At 37.4% G+C, this 12831-nt stretch overlaps 1 protein-coding gene across 2 annotated transcripts in view; it reads left to right on the top strand.

Annotated features, from left to right (window-relative positions):
- MYBPC3 (myosin binding protein C3) overlaps positions 1-12831 on the top strand; it is a 62390-nt gene that overhangs the window by 23112 nt on the left and 26447 nt on the right. For both annotated transcript variants that reach the window (XM_039705280.1, XM_039705279.1), the window contains 12 exons: positions 342-508; positions 1258-1390; positions 1624-1626; positions 2039-2163; positions 2774-2879; positions 6897-7063; positions 7441-7606; positions 8508-8614; positions 8937-8966; positions 9137-9273; positions 10773-10850; positions 11965-12124. In XM_039705280.1, coding sequence (XP_039561214.1) covers positions 342-508; positions 1258-1390; positions 1624-1626; positions 2039-2163; positions 2774-2879; positions 6897-7063; positions 7441-7606; positions 8508-8614; positions 8937-8966; positions 9137-9273; positions 10773-10850; positions 11965-12124 — 1379 coding nt within the window. The remainder of the gene's footprint in view (positions 1-341; positions 509-1257; positions 1391-1623; positions 1627-2038; positions 2164-2773; positions 2880-6896; positions 7064-7440; positions 7607-8507; positions 8615-8936; positions 8967-9136; positions 9274-10772; positions 10851-11964; positions 12125-12831) is intronic.

Raw genomic sequence — 12831 nt, 5'->3', positions numbered from 1 at the left:
TTTGCCATGTTCCATGTTTTTTTCATTGACCATGACAAGAAAATAAGTTTCCTTACGTTTCCATTACCCATCATTAAAGGAATTTTAAATTTATTAGTTTCGGTTATTAGAAATAAATCCTTCAGGACAGAATTCAATTTTAATTAGTATATACAAAAAATCAAATTATAATTAGTCACCAGGTTTTTTTAAATTATTTTGCATAATAATATAGTAAAAAGTTAGACTGTTAATTATTTTTTAAAGATGGTTTCATGAAGACAATATGTAGCTGCCAACCCTATTGCTTTCTTTAAATACTCTTAATAGTAGCACTCAGAGACTCTAATCCCTTTCTGCAGAGGTGAAGGAAAATCTGAATCACAATCTGATGTTGATGTCTGGGATATCCTGAGGAAAGCTCCTCCTACGGAATATGAGAAAATTGCTTTCCAGTATGGTATCACAGATTTGCGTGGGATGCTGAAACGCCTCAAACGCATAAAGAAGGAAGAGAAAAAAAGCACAGGTTGGTGAGATGCTTGTCTTCCAAATATAGTGTTCATATCTTCTTTACAGTAGCAGATACAAGACCATAAGAAATAGTAATTTCCCGTTCCAGTTATTACCCAGCCTTCACATATGAAATACTGATTACCAAAGACTGCAGCTATGCCCAACACTCTCAGCTACCTTAATCTGAACCTCCGGACACAGTGAACGTGCTCACTTCACCAGTGCCACAAGATTGGCCCCTTATACTTCCCTGAACATAATGCAACATCCCCTACTTGCCCCCACCCCAGTCAGTCAGTATATCAGGCAACAGTGATATATTTAAACAATTTAATTTTCATTGGTATGATACCTTAGGAGTCATTGAGCCTTTCCTAGTCCTGTGAAGTATTAATTGCCTAATTATAACTGACTTCTTTAAAAGTCTGAAACAGAGAAGGCAAACAGTCTTCATTCATCAGTACTGAGAAGACCAAGTATAATTTTCCTACATGAGCAGATGTAACTCTGTTTAGAATGTGCTGAAGTACATATTCACATCTTATTTAGAATATTCTACTTTGCTTATTTTGGTTTGCAACACATGCTTGCCATCCTACATTAAGGAAAAATGGTACAGGATGAGCAGACAGAAAGGGTAAAAATTCAAACAGGGATGCTGAAACTGGGAAACATTTAAGATGATGGCTGTTTCATGACCCAGAATGAAAAAAACAAGTATAAAAATGATAAGGTTTTTTTTTTTATCATTCTTTATCATAGCATTCCTCAAGAAACTGGATCCAGCTTACCAAGTAGACAAGGGGCAAAAGATTAAATTAATGGTTGAAGTTGCCAACCCAGATGCTGATGTGAAATGGCTGAAGAATGGACAGGAGATCCAAGTGAGCGGCAGGTAAACTAGAAATATGAGCAATCCAAAAAGGAATGAACTACAGCTTGGACAAACTGAAAAATCTAACTTTTCTTAGAAAGAAAGGAATAGACAGGGAGAAGTAGGAGCTGAGAATGAATCCATGTAGTGCTATGGCTCAGGGTCAATTTGCTGCTGTCATAACTTTTTCTTTTTTCTTCCCTCTCCTCTATATATCTACATGTGGGACTGGATGCCTTCATCTACCAACTTAGCAAGTAAGTCCTGAGATAATATTCTGCTCTTCATGGGTATATCCAGGGTTCAAATGCACTTTCCTGATCTGGGATATACCTCAGTATAACTTGTATGTAAAACAAATTTCCAGTGATCTTGTGCTGAAGCCATTTTTAATTTTAATCATGCTAGATCTTAGAACAGCATCCAGCACCATTCACAGGATCACATCTCACCCTTGGAGGAAGATTCCCCATCATTTCCTATGCTAGTTTTTCAAACATTGCTGCTGTTCACTGCACCAGGACAGGCCTATTGGGCTTGAGTCCTAACAAATCTTGCCACGGATGTCAGAAAAATAGGAGGAATCTTTTTTTCTTCCAGGCAGGAGAAGACAGTGACTGGGTCCAGAAGGGTTTTCCCCTGATAATTACATTTATATTCTCTTTTCAGATATATTTTTGAGGCAGTTGGGAATAAGAGAATACTGACCATAAACCACTGCTCTCTGGCTGATGATGCAGCATATGAATGTGTGGTAGGGGATGAGAAGAGCTTCACAGAATTATTTGTAAAAGGTGAGCAATGGTAGCAAAAGGAAAGAGATCTCCCCTAACATTTATCATTGAATTACTGTCATCTTCTCTATTCTCAGATTTATCTCACAGGAAAGAAAACTCTTAAACATATTAACAGATTATGAGATCTATTGAAGTAGGTATTTTTCTTACAGCTAAATTGAGGAAAATTTTGTCTAACAGCAACTAGGAAAGAAGAACAGTGACAGTTATCATTAATTCTCATTTGGAAAGTTATTTACATCTCAACAATAGGGCTAGAAACTTACTTTAAAAGTCTGATTCTGCTCAAGACAAGAATGTGCCCCAAGCTCTACAAGCAGATCAAATAGTACAGAAAAGTAATGCCTCCTGTTTAGAAATTTAGAATGTATATGAAAACTGTTTAATCCTATATTTTTATTCCAAGTAATGAAAAATGTCATTTGAAAACTCTCATAGGGTGATCTGGCATAGTCAGTCTTAAGTTCTAAGACAGAGATCATCACCATTTATTTGTCCAGGGACTCTTCCTGTGGAGTAGAGAGTGGTGAAATCTTTCTGTGGAGTAGAGACCTATGGTCTCCACCATTTCGGAATACTGTTTTAATAAAATTCTCTTTATTTTCAGAACCTCCAATCCTGATCACTCACCCACTGGAGGACCAGATGGTGATGGTTGGAGAGAGAGTGGAGTTCGAGTGTGAAGTGTCTGAGGAAGGAGCTACTGTGAAATGGTAAGGGAATAGAAGGAAAAAACCAAAGCAAACCAAACCAAACCAACATGAAACATGGTAAGGGAATAGAAGGAAAAAACCAAAGCAAAGCAAACCAAACCAACATGAAACCATTTTCCTCCATGGAACATACCAGGAGGTGTGGAATAAAAAGGGAGAACACATCCTACATAATTGTTTTCTTGAAAAGATTGTCCCTCCTTCTAGATGTCAAATATTGAGGAGGAACCTAGAAGCAAAAATATGACACAAAACCCCAGATTAAGTATAGATATTTTATGGTGTCTCTAGAATTTCTTGCTCAGTGTTTACACTTCAGTAATGTCTAAGTATTGCCCAGACTAATCTGATCTGTATCGTGGTGAGTTCACTGTGCTTTTTGAAATCTTCTCAACTGCAGCGAGGCATTTGGGTTTCTAAAGTATTTTTTCTTAAATAGAGAAGTTAGTGTCTCTTGAGACACGGAGGGAACACATCTGCTGTGGTGATCCTGCAAAGCTGGTCATTATGCTTATGCAGCGAGATGGATTAAGATGGATCATAGACTATGGATCCTGTTTTCTTGGGCATTCCAGCTGAGCAGGATCTGGAAGGTGCACGCTGCTTGGGCAGCCATGACAAGCAGGGCTCATATGCCTCGTCTCACGCGCACTTCATTTCTCACTTCATTTCTCTACCAGATGAAATTCCCTTGTGCTTGTTAACAGCTTCAGGCACATGGTTATCAAGCATTCCCACAATGCCCATTACATTCCTGGAAAGTGCCAACTAATGATCTGCTGTCCCAAAGGAAGGAACTGAGAATGTAAATGGAGTCCAAGAGCTAGTACAGGGTGTGCATTACACTATTAAAGCCACAAGCACAGGAACACACATTCTATTGTTCAGGAACTGCCTGCAGATGCCTGGTCACAAGAGATGGGGACAACCAGATCTGTCCCTCTCAGAACACAGTGCAGCTGCCACACTTTGATCCTGTGCCTTTGAACAACTCCCATACATCTCGCAGAGCTGCTGTCTGTGGGATGGGCATTTGACGTGACAAGGGCAAAGCAGCAGCTGTCTCAGCCTGCAATGCAGCAAGTGGCCAGAGAAACTCATCAAATCATTGCAATGGAAAACTGAGCAGTTAGACATTCACACTGTATTTTGCTGGTTTTGTTATGTGAGACTCTGTCAACAAAAAACTCTTTGGCAACACAAGGGAACATTTTGGACTGCAGAGAGAAGTGTCCAGGGAAAACTTGAAACACAGTGTGGAGAAAGAGTTCCAGTTTAATGGCTCATTAGGGAAATGATCAACAGTTTAAGCCAAGTAACAGGCACTAACTCAGAGCACCTGTTATAGTTCTTAAATCTTCAAACCCAGGATATAAACCCACAAGCACATGAACAAAGGCAATTATGTGACTTGCACGAGACATAAATAAGGGTGAGGCACAGCCATTAGACTAAGGCAGGGAGAATTCATTATGTGGGTCTCTTCAGAGCAATCGGAAAAGGGTGCTCTCTTGGAAGCTTTCACATTATTACAACTTTTGGAGTACTATGGAACAGGCTTCTCCTAAACTTCAGATGGTCTTGGAAACAAGATAATACTTGAAGAAAAAGATAAAATACACAGTTATGATCTAATTTTTCCACCTCTGAATGCTGGATGTACCATCTTATCAGCTCAAAATCAAAAGATACCATGGTAATGTATATTTATAGCAATAAATCTGTGTGTACCCATTATCACATAGCACCTCCATCAGTGATATCTCAGAAGACATTAACCAATTAATCCTCAGAATCCAAACAGGAAATGGGAATGCATTTCCCAACAAAGAGGGATTGAGTGATGAAGTTGAGAACAGATATTTGATCTTGCAGATGTTTGGGACTCAGAAAGACTAAAGCACAGGTGACCTACCTATTACTGCACTAGTTCTGCTTCAAATGTGAGGCTGGGACAATGACCTATGGTGTTCTGTAAGCCAACATTTCTATGACTTTATATAATGCTTCACTTACACTTTAATATCAACAGATTCCTCTATTTTATAGTTCCAATGGCCAAAGGAAGGCTGTAATATTACCTTATATAGGTTTTCTGCTTTTCACAGCAGCATAGTATCATTTTAGACCAAATGCTACCTGGAGTTCTGTTTCGAGGTTTACAGTCTCTGTTTGTCACTATTCCCCTCTGCAAACTCTCTACTCATCCACAGGATCAGCAATGTGCCAGTCAGCAAAACAAACACAGGTTAAAGACACTATTCCCCTCCTAGGGATTTAAGACACTAATCATTACAAAAAGGCTATTTAGTCAAGATTTCAAGATAACTCTTTCTTACCAATGGATTAATAGAACATTCAGATATTTTTCATGAGCCCTGTATCAAAATAGACCAGGGAAAATTAAATTTGAAAGTTCAGCTCCAAAAGTCTAGGCACGGTGTGTGTGCTTGGCTTCACATTTAGTGACAGCAGCATGCTGAACTTCGGGATAAAAGCCCATTTTCAGCAATTCAGCAAAGGTTTCTGTAATGCATTGTAGCACTTGTTCCAGAACTAATTTGCATGAATCACTACAGCCCTAAGAGATCATCTTACACGTTGTCTCAGACTCTTGTCTGAAGAGTAATGAAGAGGAAAGAAAAGGAAACATTATCCTGACAATAATACTAAGTCCAGTGTTTCAAGTGGCTGTTAAAGCATCCTCTGCTTCCTCCCTTACTGGCGTTGTTCTGTGACCTGGAAGGGAGGCCAGTCCTTCTCTAAACCAGCTCGAAGTTCCAGAGAGCTCTGCTGTAACAAACAGTCCTGAGGGAGTAACCTGTCGGTATTTTGAAATGCAGTTGCATCAGGAACATCTAAGTCACAAGTTGTAGGATCCTTGTCTCTGCTTGAAGGTTTGATCTTGTGATTTACTTTAGCAGACTCTGACAGCGGTAAAAGGTTTTCTTGTATACCTCTACTTAGAAATTAGAGCTATTGTATTTTAATGTGTCCCAAGTAGCATTTCAATTTGCTATTCTGTAAGCTCATTTGTTAAACCGAATAGTCACTGAGTTATTGGTCACAAAGAAGTCAAAAATAAGAGAAATGACAAAAAAATAGAAAGAATATTTTTACTCTATTAAAATCACACATATTTTCTATTTGTTTTTCCATGTGACTAACTATCAAATAGAAAACCTTTTTCATTTACAAACTGCAGCAGTATTCAAGTAACAAAACAGAAATATATTCAAGTAATAACGAATAATGTAATGCTACAAAATTAGTAAATTGAAGAAATTACAAGTATTTGCTGTTTATGTTATTTAGAATTAGGAACAGGAAACCCTTGAAACACCTTATGTATTTTTGAATGACCTTGATTAAACAGCGTGAGTCCTCCCTGTGCATTTCCCTTCATGATGACTGGAAATTACAATAATTAAATTTCCTCCTGGGCTAGATGGTGAAGCTTAATTTAGTAAAGTCTTAAGTCTACTGCGGCATCCTTGAATGGAAAGAGCTACAAAATCCAAAAAACACATTCATTTGAACCCATCTTAAAATTTTATCCTTTTTCTGATGCTCACAAATCATGGATTTATAACAATTATATTTCACATCAGGAAAATTAAGACTTTTAAGTAATATCGCATCAAGTCCCATTTAATTTACGGCTGTTTTTAAGACAGTAAATTCCCTGCTGGTGAAGTGTTTTCAGCCCTTTATCTCCTACAGCATTTACCATATTTTTGTGTTTATCTAAAGCATATAAATAGAAAAAGAAAAATCAAATAATTACTTGTGGTGGATTCTCTTGAACCAGAAGGCAAATACCTAGGGAAAATTAACGGTCAATATAGAGGCATTCTGGTTGCACTGACATTTGTGCAACAATCCCTTTTTTCTAAGTTGAAATGCTACAAAGATTGGATTCACCTTGTGTCTTCCAATCCCTAGTAACATTGAGCTGACTCTTACTCTCCTCTTTCAACCATAAGAAAAATGACTCAACACTATCTGGTATTTCAGGGAAAAGGATGGAATTGAACTGACACGAGAAGAAACATTTAAATACCGATTCAAGAAAGATGGAAAAAAACAGTATCTCATTATTAATGAGTCAACCAAGGAGGACAGTGGACACTACACTGTGAAGACCAACGGTGGGGTATCAGTCGCTGAACTGATTGTGCAAGGTAGGCACAGGGAACATCCCAGAACCAGAGAAGCTGAAAAATGAGAATAGGCTGAAGGTAACCTTCTCCAGATAGTGCAGGGGGGAGCATAATCCCCCTGACAGGGGAAGAGAACATGCATGAAGGGGCACAGAGTTTGATAATAAAGGCTTCAAGGAGAGCTCAGACCTGTGTACCGGATATAACAGATACTCTCATAACAACAGGTGCTTAGCTATCAGTCCTGTTAAAGCCCTGCAGGCTATTTCCTTTCATATTTTCTCCTTCCATAGAGAGCTTGCTCAGCCCTTGCCTTTTCTACTCAATAAATCTACATCATCTACTTACGGAGCTATTCTGATTTTTGATGTGTGTATCGATTATTCTCGTGATATCAGAGAAAAAGCTGGAAGTTTATCAGAGCATTGCAGACCTGACAGTGAAGGCACGTGACCAAGCAGTCTTCAAGTGTGAAGTTTCAGATGAAAATGTGAAAGGAATCTGGCTGAAAAACGGAAAGGAGGTGGTCCCAGACGAGAGGATAAAGATCTCCCATATTGGCAGGTCAGTCTTGTTTCAGAAAGCAGCTACAGGCTTGGGAATTGCAGCGCAATCCGTAAGAATTGTTATCTCAGGGGTTAAGAATATAAAGGGAGATTTTGAACTGGCTCCAGCTAACAGCTAAAAAGTTTAAAAGCTTTTCATATGGAAACAGTATTTAATGACAGACTTGTTTTGGCATGTGTGCAGTCTGAGTTGGTGCATTTTATATATATGACTTCAGGGGTATATCAGCAAAAGTAAATCTTAGTTTTCATTGGGATTACGTGGTGTTTTGGTACTCAAAACACATTGTTGAGAACTTTAAAGCTAACAGTAGTGTTTAGATAGTACATGTGAGTAAACCCTACAGAAAAATTAGCATTTATATTAACATATACAGTTGTGTAATTCTGTGCTCAAGTTTCCTAGCAGACTAGCTACTAATGGAAATGGAGACCAAGAAGATTCAGCATTAAATACCAGGTCAAGTCCTACCTGGTACTCTTTTCTGTATTCTGTTTTGAACTTAAAATAATACAGGGATGGAGAATCACTTTTTAGTTTGCTTAGTCAGAGTTACTGTTTCACAATAGGATCAAATGAAACCAGTCAGCAGTGTTACAGCTGCCATTGTAATGGCAAAGGACTGGACTAGAGCAAGGAAAATGCTTCCTCTCTTCAAACCATCTACCTTGACAAAAAAAATCCATTCATAGACAATGTACTGATATGGACTGGCTTTAATACTGAAAGCAGAGCAGTCCACAGCCCTGGTGGTTGTTGCCTTGTGTCATGGCAAGGGAAGAAGAAATAATAATTTCTGTTAGTATCCTGTAGCCTGCTCCTTGTCTCTCTCTCTCGAGCCCTGTTTCTCCTGGGGAGGCAAGGTAAGGGAGTGCAATATATTTGTTCATGTTTCCAGAATTCATAAGCTAACTATTGAGGATGTAACACCAGAGGACGAGGCCGATTATTCCTTCATTCCTCAAGGATTTGCTTATAACCTTTCTGCCAAGCTTCAGTTTTTGGGTAAGTTGTTTTAGAACATGTAATGGGAATTCCACAGGGATAAAATGGTGACATTAATCATGGTTATACCAGGAAAGAGAATGCTGATCTCTTTTCTGATACCTCAATGTAGGCACATTGCTGTTCCCTGTTATTTTGCATTACCATTATCACATGAGTTTACAGAGCCTGTTTTTTAATTTATTGTATAAATATGCTGATTAATATGCCTTATGAAGTTTCAATCAGTTTTTAAATTACTTTGTTTGTGCAGATGCTATGTAAATTCTGTTTTCTGATCTATTTCTTCTTCCCTGTCTCCTCTTTTCTTTCCCCCCTGCAGAGGTCAAGATAGATTTTGTACCAAGAGAAGGTAAGAACAGCAGTACTAGTCATATGCAAGTAAAAATATTTTCCATAGCAAAGTAAGCAGAATAATTTTTCATTTTTAATTTAATGCATGAATAGTCTTTTTTTTTTTTCATTTTCCATTAAGATTACTCAAACTATATCTAAAACTTATCTTCTCCATCTTTACTATAGAACCCCCTAAAATCCACCTTGACTGTCTGGGCCAATCCCCTGACACTATTGTTGTGGTGGCTGGGAACAAACTGAGATTGGATGTTCCTGTATCAGGAGATCCAACACCCACTGTCATTTGGCAGAAAGTAAACAAGGTAATGTGCAACCTGACACAGTGTCTGAGGCAAGTCACAACTGCAAATTTATTTTTCCTTCTCAAATATTGCTTTGGTTTACAGTTATTAACAAGTATTTCTATGTTCCTTTCAATTTTACATTTTTAAACCTCAAGAAAAAGAAATAAATACATGGACTGCAGCTGCTTGGGACATAACTGGCTTTGTGATTCATCCCTGAAGTGTTCCTTTTTATGAACTGTTCCCTGGTTTTTTAGTCCAAAAGGAGAGGCTGACTATATATAAGTAGACATATGTAGATGCAGATAGAAGGATACCATAAAAATAAATAGAGAAAAATAAATAAATTATGAGTCATCCCTGTCACCTCCACCTGATAGAACGAACATTTTCTGGAGGCGGCAGCTTCTTTTTTTAGTCTTTATCAAGGATTCTACCATTTGTGAAGTAAATGTCATCTTAGCAGACCAGTGGCATAAAACTGAATTTCATTAAATAAAAATAGAGAAACTTTGCTATTTACCTTATCAAAGCAATTACAAAACATCAGAGAAAGAATTTAGAAGCTAGACTTAAAATGTTAAGTGAGCTTCCTTTCTGGGTATCTCAAAATATCCCCACCCCTCACCATCTGTGGGCTTTTGAGCTATAACTAGCACAAAACAGAAATATTTTGCATAGCATTCTCCAGCATCATTACACATCCATATGTGTAGATACAGAAAAAATAATATTGCCAATTATGTTAATTCCCCCAATCTCCTATTTCTTCATTATTATGCTGCATTCTTGTTCAGGTTAGCATATCTAATAGCACTCAGAACTTTTTTTCCTTCAATGCAGAAATAGTATGGAAACAAATTTTTAAAAAGCCAAGAAACTGACTCATCTCTACAGAAGTTTCTCTGATAAAATGACGATTGGGTATCAAACAACCTCCATACAGTGTTACTTCTGAGGTGTGAGAGCTCAACATATGAGGAAAGGCAGCCAGTCTTGACTGAAAGTTGTGTAAAATATACTTACTAATTTCACCAGAAATTTCAAACAAAGAGTAGTACAGCCTCAAAAGACATTGTTCAATGAGTGTTACAGACCTGACTATTCCTGAGCATTAAAATATTTACATCAATTTATTATCCCATTGTTACAGAGAGAAGTAATCCTTATTTTTCTACTTACACATATAGAGTAACTAGTACCAGAGGACACAGACAGGCTCACAACCAGTTACAATAATACTGCAGGAATGTCATTCTTCTTCCTTTGCTAAGCTGCAAATCTGAGTTTGCTGACTTATCCTTCCCTTAATTCACCACATTCTGATACTTTTTTCCATTTCTGCTTTTTACTTTGGTTTTGGTAGATTTCCTTCCCAGCTCTGCTTGCTGCCTAACTTTGCTTTTCTCCCACCTTCATATTCAACCCCCCTAAGAGACTCTTCTCTGTCTTGCAGAAACAGCTTTACTGCTCTGCTCAGCATCAGCTGACTTTTTGTGGTTTCTTTGCTTATCTAGAGAAATGACCTACTTCGAAACAATGACGATTCCATGACTCCCTCAGAAAACAGCACTGATTTAAATACTGATAATAAGGTAAGTTCCTTATTATTTATGCAGCCACACAAGTGTTCTTAGTGTTTTCCAGATAAAAGGTCATACTCAAAAGGAAATAACATTTAAGTCAGTAGATATTAAAAATCAAACAGCACATCAAGCCCACTATCCTGCCTCACAGTGGTAATTAATTACCAGATACCTGCTGGGCACAAGAGATCTGGTGAACAATTTTAGAGTAGAAGTTGATTGAGAAAGTTTTTCTAATCGCCATCACATGGTGACTGGGTTACAAGGAATCAAAGCAGTTATTTGAAAACTCTTTTAGATTTATTTGTGGTGATTTTTTTTTCCCTCAGTAACCTGTAAGCTTCAATAATAACTAGAACAAAATCTTACAGGACACATGGAAAGGTGAAAGTGGGTCAAGAGAGTGGGTGGACTATAAGGAAGTGCAACCAGACTTACTTTGCAGCAGCTTCCATTTTTCACATAAATGACTTCTCTCGATAGAGTAAAAAACATTTTACAGTTATTATACAGCAATAAACCATTTTCAGGGTTTCAGGATTCTGCTGCACTAATCTCTATTTGGACATGTATTCTTTCTAGTGGTTCCTGTTCTAAATCTAAAGATACATAGGCACATAAGGAAGAAGGGAGTGTATTACATATGTACAAGTAAATTGTTGTCATTTTGTTTAGATTTCAGCAAAAAGTAGAAAGTTTCCCCACATGACATTATGGGGATGAGGGCACACGGATGCCAACAGTTACAAGAATCTTATTTTAATTTATACAGTAACCAACTGTTATCCCTTAAACTCTTCACAGTGATGCTAGCAGGTGTCCCAGGCAGGAATTTCTGGAAGTACTCAGTAACTTCTTTGAAACATAACTGGGTTTGTGTAACCAGTGGTGAATCCCAACAAACTGCAAACTTCCAGAACCGATTCTCCCAAATGTTATTTATGTGAGCCAACCAGTCTATATTTTCTCTCTTCTACATTCAAAAAGAACTTGAAACATTTTATGGCTTTCAATAGTTATTGAAATATTCAATGATTTGTAGTTTTTCACCAGTTTACAGACTCATCAGGCTGTCCCTGGCACAACTTGCAATGATTTTGTCTGTCCATTTCACTGCCCACAGCTCCTGTGTGAATCTGAAGGCAGAGTCCGTGTGGAGATGCATGAAGACCATTGTGTCTTCATCATTGAAGGGGCAGAAAAAGAGGATGAGGGAGTTTACAGAGTTATACTTAAGAATCCAGTTGGAGAAGATAAGGCTGATATCACAGTCAAAGTTATTGGTAAGTGAAGGAAAGAAACAGCCAGAGCATGAAAGAATTTTGAGTCTGCTGAAGCTCACCCTTCTCAAAAAGTCTAAAAGTCTCTCTGATACAAGTTCCGACTTTAGGTTTAGAAAAATGGGAAAGGATCATAAAGAGAAGAACATTATCAATCATAAATTCAGCAGAAGTATTTTTTCAGGGTAAAAAGAGAAGAACTCCCAGTTGTAATCCATATATTTCCCATTTCAGGTGATTCTATCATTTTATGGATGACAATCCATTCTGAAGTACATGCTTCATTCTTGTCAGAAATAAGAAAAGCTTTTAGTCATTTTGTCATGGGTTATGTTTTTAAGCAGAGATTATTTCATTCCATAAGCAGTAAATGGTTAATGGAATAAAGAAACATAATGTATCTGATAGAAGATGAACAGATTGACAGACTCTTCAATGAGTCACAAAAGACCTGGGAGGGATATAATTTTGAGTCAGTCAGTTTTATAAATTTTTCATAATATTTAATTTGCTGATACCCTAACACACATAACAAAAGAACAAGTCATAAGTAAATCAGAAATTATAAAAGAAAATTACTTTCACCTACAGTATTAAAATTTAGAATTGTTTGGTAAATACTAAGTTTTCTTCCATCTTTTATAAATATTAAATCAGGATATTTACTATAAATGTCTCCAAAGTGACATAATATGTGAAACATGCAGTAG

The sequence above is a fragment of the Passer montanus genome, unplaced genomic scaffold (genome assembly GCF_014805655.1).
Source record: "Passer montanus isolate IOZ18808 unplaced genomic scaffold, ASM1480565v1 scaffold18, whole genome shotgun sequence".
Classification (NCBI taxonomy): Eukaryota; Metazoa; Chordata; class Aves; order Passeriformes; family Passeridae; genus Passer; species Passer montanus.
Note: the sequence above shows the minus strand (reverse complement) of the source record. Positions and strands in the feature narration are given on the sequence as shown.